This window comes from Ruditapes philippinarum, unplaced genomic scaffold, assembly GCF_026571515.1.
Source record: "Ruditapes philippinarum isolate M1 unplaced genomic scaffold, ASM2657151v2 ctg31_1_1_1_1, whole genome shotgun sequence".
Lineage (NCBI taxonomy): Eukaryota > Metazoa > Mollusca > Bivalvia > Venerida > Veneridae > Ruditapes > Ruditapes philippinarum.
The window spans coordinates 86,756-104,227 of record NW_026860696.1 but is presented as its reverse complement, the minus strand read 5'-3'; the positions used below and the strand labels follow the sequence as shown (position 1 = coordinate 104,227).

The 17,472-nt window shown below is 33.3% G+C and overlaps 1 protein-coding gene across 6 annotated transcripts in view; it reads right to left on the bottom strand.

Moving 5' to 3' along the window:
• The window catches only part of LOC132713091 (A disintegrin and metalloproteinase with thrombospondin motifs 1-like), an 81,863-nt gene that overhangs the window by 5,670 nt on the left and 58,721 nt on the right, over window positions 1-17,472 (bottom strand). For 5 of the 6 annotated variants that reach the window (XR_009623402.1, XM_060695557.1, XM_060695559.1 and 2 more), the window contains exons 15-26: window positions 17,175-17,235; window positions 16,173-16,320; window positions 14,416-14,603; window positions 13,660-13,777; window positions 13,165-13,254; window positions 12,001-12,179; window positions 9,163-9,232; window positions 8,548-8,631; window positions 7,999-8,113; window positions 4,671-4,795; window positions 3,742-3,861; window positions 2,815-2,930 (exon numbers count right to left, since the gene is read on the bottom strand). Coding sequence is in view for 5 of the 6 variants with exons in the window: in XM_060695557.1 (XP_060551540.1) it covers window positions 2,815-2,930; window positions 3,742-3,861; window positions 4,671-4,795; window positions 7,999-8,113; window positions 8,548-8,631; window positions 9,163-9,232; window positions 12,001-12,179; window positions 13,165-13,254; window positions 13,660-13,777; window positions 14,416-14,603; window positions 16,173-16,320; window positions 17,175-17,235 (1,414 nt within the window). In the remaining variant the exon portion in view is untranslated. Of the gene's footprint in view, window positions 1-1,516; window positions 1,564-2,814; window positions 2,931-3,741; window positions 3,862-4,670; window positions 4,796-7,998; window positions 8,114-8,547; window positions 8,632-9,162; window positions 9,233-12,000; window positions 12,180-13,164; window positions 13,255-13,659; window positions 13,778-14,415; window positions 14,604-16,172; window positions 16,321-17,174; window positions 17,236-17,472 lie in introns of all 6 variants that reach the window. The other variant, XM_060695560.1, reaches the window with a different exon arrangement.

The following is a 17,472-nucleotide window of genomic DNA, read 5'->3' as shown; positions in this document are numbered from 1 at the left end:
AATCTTTGTGTGTTTCACCTGTAGACATTTTTGTGAAGATTGTCTTCTGATGCAACCACACGTGAACAATTAATTTTCCTGCCTAAAATATTTACAAGACATGTGATAGAATAATTTTATATATTAATACATGCAATCCATAAATATAACTGTTTTAAAGAAAGTATTTCTTTTCATTTTCACTTCCCCTGGCCTGTAAACCGATGTGTTGTATACATATATGTGTTGGTATATGTAGTTGCAACCTTTGCTTGCTTTATTTCCTATTTGTAAACTTTAGTTTATGGGCCTGTTACAATGATACATACATGCAATAAAACAATAAATGAGGCGGCTTCATTAGATATTATTTAAAGATGGGAAAAAGCATGTTATTATGTTATTGCGTTTATTTAATGCTGTAGAAATGATTATAATAAAAAACAAAGCAAATTCCTGAATTGATATACCCCGCCAGATGATACAAATTACTTGATTAAAGGCTCTTGTACTATATACTCGTACATTTGAGTATTATTATGATACAAAGTCCACAATACCCACAAAGCCCATAATACCCGCAAAGCCCATAATAACCACAAAGCCCATAATAACCACAAATCCCATAATGCCCACAAAGCCCATAATACCCACAAAGCCCAAAATAACCACAAAGTCCATAATACCCACAAAGCCCATAATAACCACAAAGCCCAAAATAACCACAAAGCCCATAATGCCCACAAAGCCCATAATACCCACAAAGCCCAAAATACCCACAAAGCCCAAAATACCCACAAAGCCCAAAATACCCACAAAGCCCCTAATGCCCACAAAGCCCAAAATACCCACAAAGCCCAAAATACCCACAAAGCCCAAAATTACCACAAAGCCCATAATACCCACAAAGCCCAAAATAACCACAAAGTCCATAATACCCACAAGTCCATAATGCCAATAAAGCCAATAATACCCACAATACCTTCAAAGCCCACAATACCCACAAAGCCAACAATAACCGCAAAACTGAGCACTGTCAAGCATAAGCACATCTTTTGAATTAAAACAGTATTTTGACATGACGTTACATTAGTTGGCCATTCATTTGAACTATGCTGATTTAAATGTAATTAAAGTATGCAAATTTGTGCTCAAATTATTTAATTTGTTACATCCAGTTAGATCAGGAATGAAAATACATTCATTCTTTTTCAAAATTCTTATTAGATAAATAAATAATTCCTATAAATAAATAAATTCCTATTAATAAAATAAATAAATAAATGAATTTGAAATAAATTAAATTTGAAATACTTTTAGATAAAAAAAAAATTAATTAAAACCAAAAACCTCGATCACCCGGACAGACAACGTCAAATCAACCGCCAAGGGGTTTCACCAGAAGGCCTATCATATCGGAACAAAGGGATATATACAGAATTTAAAATATTTTTCTTTTACAATTAACCTGTACAATTTGCCATCACCAATAAAGATGATTATAGTTATATATAGGCATGGGGTGTTGAATGTTTACCTATTTCCATTTTGTCGACGTGCTCTACATGTTCCCGTTCTAATTCTCTATATAACGCAATGTAATGTCATGTAATCAATTATTACATCATAAAACTACACTACGTCATTAAACGTAGCCGTTACCAATCTCCCCCCCCCCATATTTTACTTTCATGCACTATACATAGATCTACACGTATATTATTCAATTTATTTATAAGGTCGATGATAACGCTGTTATATTCAACTTAGAGTAATAGAGTATATAAATAAAACAGCAAATTTGCTATATAAACAACATTTGTTCCATGATGCAATTTTTTAGTATACTGTGCTCCTCTAAGTTCACGGTACTTAACACTTTGAAACCAGAAAGAAAACAATAAATGAAACTTATGTACAAAAAGTGTCATAAGCTATAACATATGGGTATTTTTCTTTGTATGGCACAAGGAAACAACAATATATTCATTCAAAGTCAATTTTAATGGACCAAACGTAGACCATATTTTAAAAACAGTATGTCATCATTTAAATCGCGGTAATGGTGTTACATTTCAGTTCTTTCATGTTTCAGTTAAAATTTCTACATGTTATTTTGCTTGATTTTAAATATTAAAAACATCCTTACTTTGTAACTCAAAATTGATTTCTTCAACAATCAAGAACATTTAGAAAATGATGATTTTTTTTTCAGAAATACGCACAAATTTAATGGACTATTATTGCTATTTGCAGAAATTTGTAAAATGTTGTTCTGTTTTACGTAAAAATCTAGAGATTTAAAATATTTTGCACAAAAACTTTGTTGCATATGGGTATGAATAAAATATGTCAATTCTGACCAATTTCAACACAGGTCACATGAACATATGCCATTACAGTGAAGTAAGTGATGACGCGGAATTAGTGATGCTGATCGAGTGTATAATGTTGCCAAGAGCAGTATAATGATGCAAAGCCCAAAAAAATAGTTTCTTGAAAAATATTGATATTAAAAAATTATTTAGACATTATATTATGCCCTTCCACGTTTAAATGTTGAGTGCACAGGTAAACGTCATTTTTTATACTTTGTCTAATTGTGTCCAATCTTAAATGTTACAAAAATAAAAAATTATATATCCACATGACCCATGGACACTTCAATCTATATGTACTGATAACGTTCAATTTAAAAAAAAGGCAGTATTTTTTTAAAATAAAAGTAGTTTTACATTGTAATTGGTTTCTCTGAACTTTATGCGGCATTTTCCATATAATGTTTGCAAACTTTGTACAATTAATTTTTCAGAGAAAATAAAAATAAACCCATACCGTTGTAGATTCTGTTGTCGAACTAGTAGCTCCAGATGCTGTTGTTCCTGTTCCTGATGCTGTTGTTGTTGTTGTTGATGCTGTAGTCGATGCTCCTGTCGTTGTGTCGGCTGGTTCTGCAAAAAAATATTGAGAAATAAGCTTGAATGAAAATAATTATATGTTTTTTTGTGATAACCAGAAAAGGTGTTGAAAAAATACACAACTTGTTTCATTTGTAAATGGTAACACTTATTCCTTGTTACTACCACATACACTGCATGTCATGTAACACTTATTCCTTGTTCCTTACCACATAGACCGCGTGTCATGTAACACTTATTACTTGTTACTTACCACATAGACCGCATGTCATGTAACACTTATTCCTTGTTACTTACCACATAGACCGCATGTCATGAAACACTTATTCCTTGTTACTTACCACATAGACCGCATGTCATGTAACACTTATTCCTTGTTACTTACCACATATACCGCATGTCATGTAACACTTATTCCTTGTTACTTACCACATAGACCGCATGTCATGAAACACTTATTCCTTGTTACTTACCACATAGAGTGCATGTCATGTAACACTTATTTCTTGTTACTTACCACATAGACTGCATGTCATGTAACACTTATTCCTTGTTACTTACCACATAGACCGCATGTCATGTAACACTTATTTCTTGTTACTTACCACATAGACCGCATGTCATGAAACACTTATTCCTTGTTACTTACCACATAGAGTGCATGTCATGTAACACTTATTCCTTGTTACTTACCACATAGACAGCATGTCATGTCACACTTATTCCTTGTTACTTACCACATACACTGCATGTCATGTAACACTTATTCATTGTTACTTACCACATACACTGCATGTCATGTAACACTGATTCATTGTTACAACACTTTATCATTGTTACTTACCACATAGACCGCATGTCATGTAACACTTTGTCTCCATCACCTCATTTTTAGACTCACATTCTCCCCTGCCAGCTTTCACTATACAATCTGCTGTTGGAAGAACAGCGTCTTCACATGAGGCTACAAAAATGTATACTATGTTTATAAAGATTTACTTTTGAAATATTCTATTCATGTAAATCATTTAAACAGACAAACAGGTAAGCAAGGAAATCTGCTTTTAGCATTTCACTTTACCTAGGGGATATTTGTTCAAGATTTACACTTTTTAACTTTTATTTTAAACTCCGAAATAAAGGTGATGCATTTAAAGTTATATGCCCCCCCCCCCCCAGCTGAGCCAAAATATTTAAAAAAAAATAAAACTTGAGAAATTGTACTATAATTTTTCTTAAAAAAGTAAAAAATCCAAGATTTAAGTAATACATTATATGTTATATGCGACAAATGACTGATTTTGTCTGCGTTAACAACACACAGAAATGACTTTATTTTCCATATTTTGACCTCTTTGAGTTCATTAACATTAGTTGTTAGTACAGTTTGCAACGTGTAAATTATTGTCTTTGTTCACTACACAATATTTTACTTTTTAAATACATTTTCAAATTCGTCAGGAAAATTTGCAGCAATGTGAAGGTGTGCTGCACATAAAGCTGAGTTTGATATTTCTCTTCATCAACAAATTATCGGAATCACAGGGTTTGTATTTCAATATGATAATTATCAGTTCACAAACACATTAAAGTACAATTTGAAATTAGTTCTGAAAGTTATTTATTGTAATATCAATCTATGAGAAGATTCAGAGCTATGAAATAACCTTGAAGTGGGTTCTTTTGCATCTGCAAAAGCATATATTAGTTTTGAGCAAAAGTTGACCCCATCAGCTATAACACGAATGAAACGTTTAATTGTCAGACACTTACTGCTACAGTCGAGGTCACCATATCCTTTCGGGCATGCGCATCGGCAAGCTGTGGAGTTAAACACGCCCCCATTCTCACACGTGGTTATCTTGCATTCTTGACAATCTTTGCCTTTAAATGGATACCTAGAAAAGTGAGTAGATGCATAACCTTGTTGAATTTCACAAAATTAAATATGTTGTCCTGTTTTAAATAGATAGATATATTGTGGTATCACAGTGCATACAATATAAACAAACATGTTGTTATAACAAAATATATACGACAATATTGCATAAATACATCATGAGTATTTACCATGTTATGCAACATAAAGAACCAATGAATCCTGTAAAAATATGCTTGTCAGTTGTGTCAATAATATTAAAAGAAGCAGATTGGCCCAAGGATGTGTTTAGTGTAAGTGGGTCATGACATGCCCCTGGATTGGCTAGTAAGTGGTGCCCATCTGATATTTAGTATATCTTTTTTAGCGTAAATCACGCAAAAAGTTTGACACATGAAGCCCCTCTAGAAACTAGTAAAATGTAAAACCCCAATCCCTTGTAGAAATCTTGCAACCTCCTCTGGTAAAAAATTCTGGAACAGCGTCTGGGTCAGACTGTGTTGATTTGAAAGCACTAGTCTTGTATTGCATACAAAAAATTTTGTCAAAGAAAGAAACCAGTTTCGTTATGCTGTCATGAACAAGTTCCACAATCGTCATTGCATATTAAAAAAAGTGCAACAAGGCGAGTGATTATGTGATTTTATCTGTTAATAAGGCATGTTGTTGTGTTTCATTTGACAAAATCTGATGCTAAAAATAACAATGTATTATATGCTATAAACTAGAACTCCGCGAGTCGGATGTGTCGCCTTGTGAACAATGTAGTTAAGGAGAAATGGCCAGGACAAAAATGCAATATGAAAAATAACAAAGGGCAATAACTAAAAAAATAATAAGTGCAGAGCAGCAGTTTCTGTGCACTGCACTTCTTACCAAGAAGATCTGTCATTCTATGATGTTTCAAGTCCATAGCTTTTATACTTTCGGAGAAATGGCCTGGACAAAAATTAAGTATGAAAATTAACAAAGGGCCATAACTCAAAAATTAAGAAATGCAGAGTATCAGTTCTTATGCACTGAACTTTTTCTTAATGAGATCTATCATCATATGAAGTTTCAAGTCCATAACTTTTATACTTTCGGAAAAATGGCCTGGACAAAAATTAAGTATTAAAATTAACAAAGGGCCATAACCCAAAAATTAAGAAATGCAGAGTACCGATTCTTGTGCACTGCACTTCTTCTTAATGAGATCTATCATCCTATGAAGTTTCAAGTCCATAGCTTTTATACTTAAGGAGAAATGGCCCGGACCAAAAAATAAGAAATGCAGAGTATCAGATCTTATGCACTGCACTTTTTCTTAATGAGATCTATCATCCTATGAAGTTTCAAGTCCATAACTTTTATACTTTCGGAGAAATGGCTTGGACAAAAATTAAGTATGAAAATTAACAAGGGCCATAACTCAAAAATTAAGAAATGCAGAGTACCGATTCTTGTGCACTGCACTTCTTCTTAATGAGATCTATCATCCTATGAAGTTTCAAGTCCATAGCTTTTATACTTAAGGAGAAATGGCCCGGACAAAATTAAAGTATGAAAATAAACAAAGGGCAATAACTCAAAAAATAAGAAATGCAGAGTACCTGTTCTTGTGCACTGCACTTTTTCTTAATGAGACCTATCATCCTATGAAGTTTCAATTCCTTGGCTTTTATACATTAGGAGAAATGTCCCGGAGAAAAATAAAGTATGAAAATTAACAAAGGGCAATAACTCAAAAATTAGGAAGTGCAGAGTACCGGTTCTTGTGCACTGCACTTCTTCTTAATGAGATCTATCATCCTATGAAGTTTCAAGTCCATAGCTTTTTTAGTTGAAGAGAAATGGCCCGGACAAAATTAAAGTATGAAAATTAACAAAGGGCAATAACTCAAAAAATAAGAACTGCAGAGTACCGGTCCTTGTGCACTGCACTTTGGGTTATTGAAAGATGCATGCATACCAAGTTTGAAGTCAATCAGACTTATAGTGACTGAGTTATGCTCCGGACAAGCTTTAGGGGACGCCGACAACGACGCCGACACAGACGACGCCGCCGACGCCGCCGACAAAAGTAACCCCTATATGTCACCTTTTCAAGGCGACACAATAACCATCAAAAATGTATTGAATGTATAAAAATAACCACCAAATATATATTGAATGTATAAAAAACCATCAAATATGTATTGTATGCTAAAAATAACCATCATGATCAAATATGTATTGTATGCTAAAAATAATCATCAAATAATCATTGTTTGCTATGAATAACCATCAAATATGTATTGAATGCTATATATAAACATCAAATATGTATTGTATGTATAAAAATAACCATCAGATATGTATTGAAAGCTATATATAAACATCAAATATGTATTGTATGTATAAAAATAACCATAAAATATGTATTGAAAGCTATATATAAACATCAAATATGTATTGTTTGTATAAAAATTACCATCAAATATGCATTGTATGCTATATATAAACATCAAAAATATGTATTATATGTATAAAAATAACCATCAAATATGCATTGTATACTATATATAAACATCAAATATGTATTGTTTGTATAAAAATAACCATCAAATATGCATTGTATGCTATATATAAACATCAAATATGTATTGTATGTATAAAAATAACCATCAAATATGTATTGTATGCTATATATAAACATCAAATATGTATTGTATGTATAAAAATAACCATCAAATATGCATTGTATGCTATATATAAACATCAAAAATATGTATTATATGTATAAAAATAACCATCAAATATGTATTGTATGCTATATATAAACACCAAATATGTATTGAATGCTAAAAAATAAACACCAAATATGTATTGTATGCAAAACAATAAACACCAAATATGAATTGTATGCTATTAATTTACATCAAATATTATTGTATGTATAAAAAAACCCATCAAATATGTATTTTTTTCGATTCAAAGGTGCACTGTTTTTTTTATTCTGTAATAATTTTACTCACAATATAAACAATAATTTTACAATCTACAGACAGCAAGTATATAGCTTTTTACGTTCCCAAATTCTTTATCAACGTTTAGCTTCTTAAACAAAAATGTCGGCCATTTCTGGAGTATTAAATAAGTATAATTGACAAAACATGAAAACAAGTAAAGAACATATTTCTTTATGAAAACTTTATTCATCTTGTACAGGGTATGTAGGGTGCAAAAAATGGAATCACTTACTTGCAAGCGCAAGATCCGCCGTAAGTGTTTCCTTGGCAATCACATTTACAACCGGAAGATGCCAATGGTTGGCCATTCTTACATATCTTATTGCACGATACGTCACATGTTGCACCTGAAATGAGAAAAAATATATGTATAAATCACATATATTTGCCTATAGTGTTTTTTCTTCGTATGTATGTTTGTTTATTTTAAATTTATCTTTTATCAAAAAAAAAAAAAAATATTGTAAGCGTTTTGCATCTTACCTTATCAACAGTTTTTGCAATGTTAAAAAATTAATGCTTAATCACTAACATTTTTCATACGAAAAGAAGAAAGAAATCAGAAAATAACTGTTGTTCTCAATGAAAAAACGTTTAGAATATGTTATAAATGATATTTTCCATGTCTTTTTATATTCAATATATTACGTGTACACCAAAACTTTATATTTGGTTAACTTTTTAACATCCATTTCAAAGCAATCATAATATCGCTAAACCAAACAAGATTTACTCTGACACGAAATGTTGGTTACATAAATATTAAAATAGATCTAGTTACCATAGAAACCGTTGGCACAGTCACATGAACACGTTGTCGAATTCCACACTCCACTATTCTCACACGTTCCTGAGCAGGTTGCCACTACGAACAATGTTAGCATTATTTAATATTATCATTTCAAATAAAAATGATAATGATAATGATGATGATGATGATGATGATTATAACGATAATATTAAAATTTGTTAATACTTCTTAAATGACTTAAAGCATCAAAAAGTATTCTTACTAACTTACCAAGATAACAAATTTATTGTAATTGCAAATAAAATCAGAAAATAGTTACATAATAATTGTATACAATGTATTATATATTATAATTGTCATCGTTATTATCATTATTATATGTATATTATTTCTCACAGTTCAAATAGACCTTTCTAGCAGCATGGTTTCAAACCCGTTCAGCAGAAAGCCGAAGCTTCCTTGAGAAAGAAGCTTAATTACACTTATCGCTTGCTTTACTGATGTATCTACCGGTATATATAACGTGTTGTTCTTACGGTACCTAAGGGTGAAGGTCATGTTCGTTTGCAATCAAAGTCCAAGACAATCATTATTCATCCGCCGTGACAATACTAAAGGGTTTAACTACCCGTATACAATACTCACTTTGGTCTGCTGTCGGTAGGGAATATTCGTACGTTACCCCAGTATTGTTTTTACTGCCGAAGTTGAATAGCTACAAATAAAATGTAAAAAATCCTTAAACAAACTTATAAATCCTGGAATAAGATATTTATATTTGTACATGTATAATAATTGATGAACTATTTCATCACAAAATCAGAAATTATCATACTTATCTTTTTCGTGGTTATATTTGAAAAGGGGTTTTAAACAAGGTGTCTGAGACAACAACATCCCACAAATCAGAATGTGTCTCAAAAAAAATATGCATTTGCTATTTCTTTTCATAGTTTCTTTTTTCTTGTATTGTATACATTTTTATATTGTCTTGGCTAGCCATCATATTATTTGATCTCACATGTAAAACAAACAAATTTTCTGTTTATTTCATGATTTTTTAACGATTTTTACACCATTTTACTGATTTTTGCCGCGTAACGTCATGCTCTTATCTTCATGACGTCATCAAATAATGACTTCACAATGTTGAAGCAAAATATAATTCCATGATTATTTTTAGATTTTAGATGTTTTTCAGCACAACGTTCGTAAATATTAACGAACTACAGTTATCACGTACATTTTTTATTATGATTGACTACATTTCCGCTGAAAAAACATTCATTAATGATAAATATTTTATTTTTACGCCAAATATAGTTCGGCTACTGTGAAATTATATTTGGTAATCATTACTGTGAAATTATCAGAATATAATTAACCGTTATAATTCAGTAATCTACTGCAAAACATGTAATAAATGCTGATATTATTATAACAAACATGCCCGTACTTGTTGGTTTGAAAATTAATATTTGCAATCTTTACTCAGTGTAAGAATGATACGATTTAACGGAAAAGCATTTACTAACAAGTTGGCGCAGATTTTCTAAATCAAATGCAACAATAGATTTGCAACCAGAAGTATCTTTAAAAATATATTCAGCCGAAGTAAACCTGGTTAACTTGTACATGTTATTTCTCAAGTTTTCGATACATATTTATTTATTTGACAGAAAAAACAATGGCATTGTTTATCTTGGAAAATAGAGAATTTTAAAATGACCAATGAAAGGTGTTCTTTTATTCAATGTTTCTCTGTAAATTTTCCAGGAAGTCAAACTGATTTTAGATTCATCGGCAAAAAAAAGAAAGAAAATAGAATGAAACTAATGGACAAAAAAAACACACACACAAAACAACAACAACAACTAAACACATTTTAACTGCAGCAACTGGTAAACACGAGATAAAGGTAAATGTGTTAAGCCCTTTACCACGTCTAATATATTAAAAGATTTTTCCAGCTTTCTAACTGGATACAATTAATAATCATTTATTTGTGGCTCGACTGAAAAGCGAAAAGTTTGGGGCATAATTTGATGGCATCGATGTGCCGATTGATATTGGATTGCAGTGGTCATATGGGTAGAATTTTGCCGCAAGCGGGCTAACAGTTAAATATAGTACTGCATTTATTAATCTTTTCCAAAGATTCTTAAACGATAACTGATATCATTGCACCGGACATAATTGACATGAATAATACATTTATTGATTCCAGCTACATAAATTATATATATGCGCACGCACACGCACACACAACAACAACAACAACTTGTGACCAGCAATAAATTTTAGACATGCTCATCTCTCGAACGGGTAAAAATAATTATCCAGGAGTTTCAAATGAAAATCGTTGCCTACAGAATGGTTTTTTTTATTTTGATTATCTTTTTAACACTAAAGCCTCGGTCTCACTTACTCCCGGCAGAGCCCAGGACCATCCCAGTAAGTTACCGGGATGATCCGGGACGATCCGGGATGAAATTATTGTTGCGGTCACACTTACCCCGGCAGCACTACGGTAGTTCCCTACTAACCACCCAGGATGCGCTCCGGATCATCCAGGTGAAGCTACGGTTCATGCCGGTGCTTCCCCGGTCGTTCCCGGATGACGCCGGAAGAGCCCCGGTTGACCCAGGCAGAGCCCCGGTCGATCCAGGCAGAGCCCCGGCAGAGCCCATGACGATCCAGGCAGAGCCCCGGTAGAACCCCGGTGGATTGAAAAAGCCCGAAAATGATAACATTGATACATAATTTTTATTTAATATGATATCTATTGTTTCAGAATAGTAATTCATGATGATTTTCTGAAAAATCCTTATCCCATACTGGATAGAAGGGAAATGGGAAGGCTTTTAATACAAACAAGTGCAATCATCGCAAATTGTCGTTATTCTTATGAAATGATCCGGGCTTTGCCGGGGCTCTACCGGGATCAACCGTAGCTCTACCTTTATCCTCCGGGGCTCTGCCTGTAGTTACCGGGGCTCTGCCGGCATATACCGGGGCTCTACCGTAGCTCTACCGTAGCTCTACCGGCTATATCATACCCCGGATCATCCCCGGTTTGTGCCGGCAGAGCTACGGTGCTTTCCCGGTATAACCCCGGTCGTTCCCGGCAGAGCTAAGGATGAAGCCGGCAAAGCTATACCTTCCCGGATCATCCCGGACCACCCCGGTGATATTAAATATTTTATTCCATCCGGGGTCGAATGCCGGATGTTCCCGGATCATCCCGGATCATCCAGGACGTTGCCGGCAGAGTTACGGATGTACCCCGGTTGTTCCCGGTCGTTCCCGGATCACCCCGGACGTCTACCGGGGCTCTGCCGGGGCTCTGCCGGGATGTAAGTGAGACTGTAGCTTTAGATATATATGTACAATAACTGACGAACTATTTTATCAAAATTTCAGAAATTATCTTTAGAATAACGTTGTTATGTTCTTCTTACGGTTATATTTGAAGACACTAACCGAAATATCAACCGCTTGGTTGGTCGGCCCCTCCGCATACATGTATTGTTTCTGCCAAAAATAATACCAGTATGTCCCGGCAAAATTTATTGGGTTATCTCGTGTGTCTTGTTGGGTAAGTCCATTTATCACAGATGCCCCTAATTCCTGACCGTCCTGTACATCCTTTGATCTCAACTCTGTATTTTATAATAAAAAATGTCGTAAAAAACAGAAATTAAGAGAGAAGACAAAACAACGAAAAGGTATAGCTATGGGAGTGAATAATAATGCCAAAGGTTGAATTTATAAGCTTTGCAAAATTTACTTCGAAAATGTTACACGAGGAAACCAGGAAAGTGAAACGTAAACAGCATGAGATGGGTTTTCCATATTGCTATAATATGTTGTTTTTCATTACAAGTTACTTTGCATCACTCCGTTTAAATTTACTATGTGACCGTCTAATAATTATATTCTTGTATTGGACACTAGTATCAAATATATACCCGATATTTGGACAATTGACTCTGTATGACCTATCCATATACCATCAAAGCCGTAAACGACAAGGGCATTTGCTTATATATTCGTGAAGAGCATTGAAATGAGTCTTAGCTCACAATTACAAATTGTCGTTTCTTAACTTTCCTGAATTAAAGTTGGATATAAAATAAATGCACACATCATGATATAGTTTGAATAGCACACAGTTCGAAAAAATAAAAATAAAAAACATATTGGACTCCTCTAAGCTGTGTACTCCTAAAAGGTGTTCAAAAAGGTGTACAATCTATAGTTTTTAGTGTTTGTATTGTAAATCATCAAAAGGACTTCACTGAGGTTTTTGGACATGAATGGATAATTTCGAGATTAATAATCCATTTGATGTAGGTGTAGACCTGTAACTTGTGAGCAACATTTCAGGTCATTCGCTCACTCCGTTTTTCTGAAGGTGGAAGAAAAACTTTACAACCCTTTCACTCAAATCGGAATAAGAATAGCCAAAACATACGATTTTCAATTCATTTCTGAGTATATTTATAAATTATCTTTTGCATATCTTTCTCTGTCCAAGCTGATCGATGTAAGAAATTCAAATGCAATGTTTTGAAGTTTTGTAGACCTCAATGCAGTTACTTTATCTGAGCCAATAAAGCGTTTCAGCTATTATCCAATATTTACCAAGAAAATGAAGAGACATCGCGCTGTAGGTAAAATAAATCTGTATAAGCGTTGCGTTTGCTTCAATTCTAACGGCTCTTTTTCTCTCAGCTAAAATAAGATACAAAAAAAAAACAGTCATGCACAGAATGAAACCTGAATTAAGATATTTAATTTTGTACAGTTATTTTAAAAACCATAACTGAGTTAGCTGCAGCAACCTCTTTCTTTTTATTAAAATGTGCATGGGCATTAAATTCGATTTATATAAATACATTAATATTTTTAACTACATCTTAGAAGCATAATTACGTACAAGCACCAAATAAATAACTTTATATTGCATTTCATTCAAAGCATGCACGTGATATATAAAATATTCTACTAGGAAAAATCAAAGAAAGTGTCTCCTTTAAGCTTAGTCATATGGTGACATAGTATTTTATACTTTCAGATTAATCTGAAATCATTCACTATTCATTATCTTTGGATGTTAATAGAAAAAGAAGTATTTACATTTCGCTAACACCTCATCATAAACTCCAGAAACTACCTGGCATGTCGAGTTATTACCCCCGCATACCCCACAACCATCCCTCTGTGTGGAGCCACTCACGTGATCACAACCAGTTAACTAAAATATAACGACGCATGCAAAATAAAGCGTGGGTCATGTTATCATTTATAATGAAATACATATTCAACATTGTTAGTATTAAACATGTATTACATAGAGGAAAATATCCAAAATGACCATCTAATAATGATTAAGGTTGTTTGCTTCTTATCCAAGTGATAGTAGGGTGTCCTACTGCGGTAACATCCGTGTTGCAACAAAAGTAATTAAACCTTACCCCACTAAATATTTTTAATGGACTTGTTAATCTTTCAATCTGGATAAGGCCATTCATCAGACATGTTTTGACTAATAGAATCATATTTGTGAAATAGTGCATAGGGATGTAAAGAGGAACATTTCTATGTGTCTAACAAAACTTGCAAAAGCCATATCTCTTCAAGAGAACATTCAACCCATCAATGATATGTCATAATGCCAAATTAACTATAGATCTTGTGTCAGTGCAATATGTGTTTTCCTTGATCTTTAAAAATGTTCTTTATATGATAAGTATAAGATATTCTTGTAAATTTTAAAATGTTAATTTTAACAATGAGCTGTTAAATTTTGCCGGATACTTTTCGAACTACAAACGTATAATATAAAATATATGTTTTTTATCGACTAGTGCTGGTACTAATAATTTTACTTACATAACAATGACCTTGAACGCACGAGCCATACATTCCTGATATCCTCGGTAGATTGTTGTTTTCAACAAATGAAGATGTCAACGAACTATGAGAACACGGTGTTCCATGAGGCATTATACTATGCCGTTCAGATCCGGGTATAGTGTAACCGCTTATTGTGTCACAAACGACTTCACACTGATCGTCACCTAAAATATATATGATGTATATATAAATCTTTTAACTGCAATAACTCTTCTAAATTGTCTGTGTGTGCAAATAATAGATTTAAAAAAAAGAAACATGTTTTTTTCCATTATTTTAATGAACTATGGATAATATGCCTTCCATTAATCTCTGGTGTTTAAATTCTTGCCTTGATCAGAAAATGACCTCTCACAGATCGATTCTTTTTTATCCAATAATTGAACATAAATGATTACGTGTTTATAGTTTTTAATAAATCGAGCCAAACAGTCCGACAATGGCTTAAACATTGATGAAGGCCTACAATAAATAGCCTAGCCTTTCTTTAATAGCCATTTTTTCCAGTTTTTGCTCAATTTTATGTGTCCAGTCTTTACCTACCTACCACTGTTTCGAGTAGTTGTCAAAATAGTTGCCAACCTTTTACCAATAAGATCTAACATTGTAGGACCCGAATTACCTTACAGGCTGAGACAGGGCCCTCACTAAGGGAAATTTGCGTGCGTTTGAAGAAAAAAGGGCAATTTTGTCAATCAACAATCGACAAAACAAATGTTTAATGTTAATGATCAGTGGCCTTCATATTCATGTGACAAAATTTAATTTCTGATCATGTTGAACAAACTTGATAAAATTTATTTTCAATGATTCAAGCATAAAATTTTCGGTAATTGCTTAAGTAAAACCCAAAATGCAAATTTCAATATATTGTTAAGGGGGGTTGTGCCTTAGGTGGGTTAAATTAAAAAAAAAACAACAGTGTAATTTCTTTCAAGAATAGGAGAAAATATATGTTTATTTGGGAGAGGAATGGGACCGAATTTCGGTCCCAAAATCGTAAAATGGTGAGATGAGTACCCTACATTGTTTTATTTATTATTGTTACCAGCCTCTATAATGGCACCTTTTGGTCCGGCATTCTCAGACTAAAACAATTTACCTTTACCATTGTTTCTAGCTTTTTCTCCGCTAAACGTTGTTTCCAACATTTTCCCCGCTAATCATTGTTTCTAGCCTATGTTCGCACAACATTGTTTCCAGCCTTTGCTTCCTTAGTATTGTTTCTAGCCTTTGTTCGTTTAGCATTGTTTCTAGCCTTTGCTCGTTAGCATTATTTCCAGCCTTTGCTCGCTTAGCATTTTGTTCCAGCCTTGACTGGTTTAGCATTGTTTCCAGCCTTTGCTCGCTTAGCATTTTTTCTAGCCTTTGGTCGTTTAGCACTGTTTCCAGCCTTTGCTCGCACAACAATTTCTAGCCCTTGCTCGCACAACATTGTTTCCATCCTTTGCTAGCTTAGCATTGTTTCTAGCCTTTGGTCGTTAAGCATTGTTTCCAGCCTTTACTTGCTTAGCATTGTTCCTAACCTTTGGTCTTTTAGCATTGGTCCAAGCCTTTGGTCGTTTAGCATTGGTCCGAGCCTTTGCTCGCATAGCATTGTTCCTTACCTTTGGTCGTTTAGCATTGGTCCAAGCCTTTGGTCGTTTATCATTGGTCTGAGCCTTTATCCACTCACCATTGATACAAACCTTTGTTTAGAGATGTAAAAATGTACCTTTATTTTGTTTACTTACCATTATTACCCGCCTTTGATCCCGTATTAAGATAATTCGCTGAATCTTTATCAATCATTGTATATTTATTGTTATCCTTCCAATCAGTACATGTCTCTCCTGCCCTTTGTGTAATTAATGCCTCATCTTCTGTGACCCCGTCACAAGCCTATAAGTTATTAATACAACGCAAAGATAATTAGTTAAAATTGTATTAATTTACGTTTGAAAATGATTTTTTTGCCACTTATCATTATACGAGAGCATCGGAGTTGATGATTCTCGGGCAAGAAAAATTTCTCCGTGATACTTGATCTCGATTATTGAGTCTTTCTATGGAAAAAAAATCAACAACAAAGAAATCCCAATCAAAACACAATGCAATCAAAACAACAAAAGACAAAGACACATGACCTAAATAAACAATATCAACGAAAAGAAGAAACATTAAAATGATTATATGATAAAAAACAAAGAACAACAACTGACAGTTACAAATAATGCATTTTAAATTTCAACTTGTAACTTGGTTGAAGTTATAGGTCTGGAATAACCAAGCAAAGGGTTCTATACTTGTATTTCGGCGGCGTCTATATATTGATCATAGATGTATTTTATTTCTTTTCTTTATAAACAACTATGTGCACAGTTGAACTCTATTTATTTATAATGATAAAATCGTATGTAGTTCACATTTATTCGTCTTACATATCACTTTAACTCATCTACATGTGAATAAGTCCAATCTATCAGTAAATTAATCAGTCGCTTGATCTATAGGCAGAAAACATAGTTTTTTCAAGAAGCACAAAAAGTACAATGTTGAACATATTAAGTTCGAAAAATAACAATAGCTGAAAATCCATGCCTCTACCCGGTAAGGACAGTTAACAATTTCAAATTTATTATTTTAATATCTTCAATATCACGAAACAAAAGTGAGGACAATGCAAAACGTTAACAACAGCATAACCTTTTTTGACAAGTTGTTATAGCATATTGAAGACATTAAATTGAACATACCTGCGTGTTGCATAACTCCGCTTTAAACGTATCTCCTTCGCACCAGGCACTGTTTTGTGGTCTTTGAAATATAAAGACGTCCAAAGACGTTAAAGGCATCATAAAAGTTTTCATACAAGTATAAATGTTGAATAATACGTCAGCCGGTGCTAGGGAGTGTGGACGGCTGCTACGTTTCCGGCAAACTTTAGGCATTCAAGTATTTCCTATTTTATATATATTTGACATTATCACATTGAGCTATTCTTGTGAAAATGACACTAGAATTACAGCCAGCGACTGCAAATACACGTTGTCT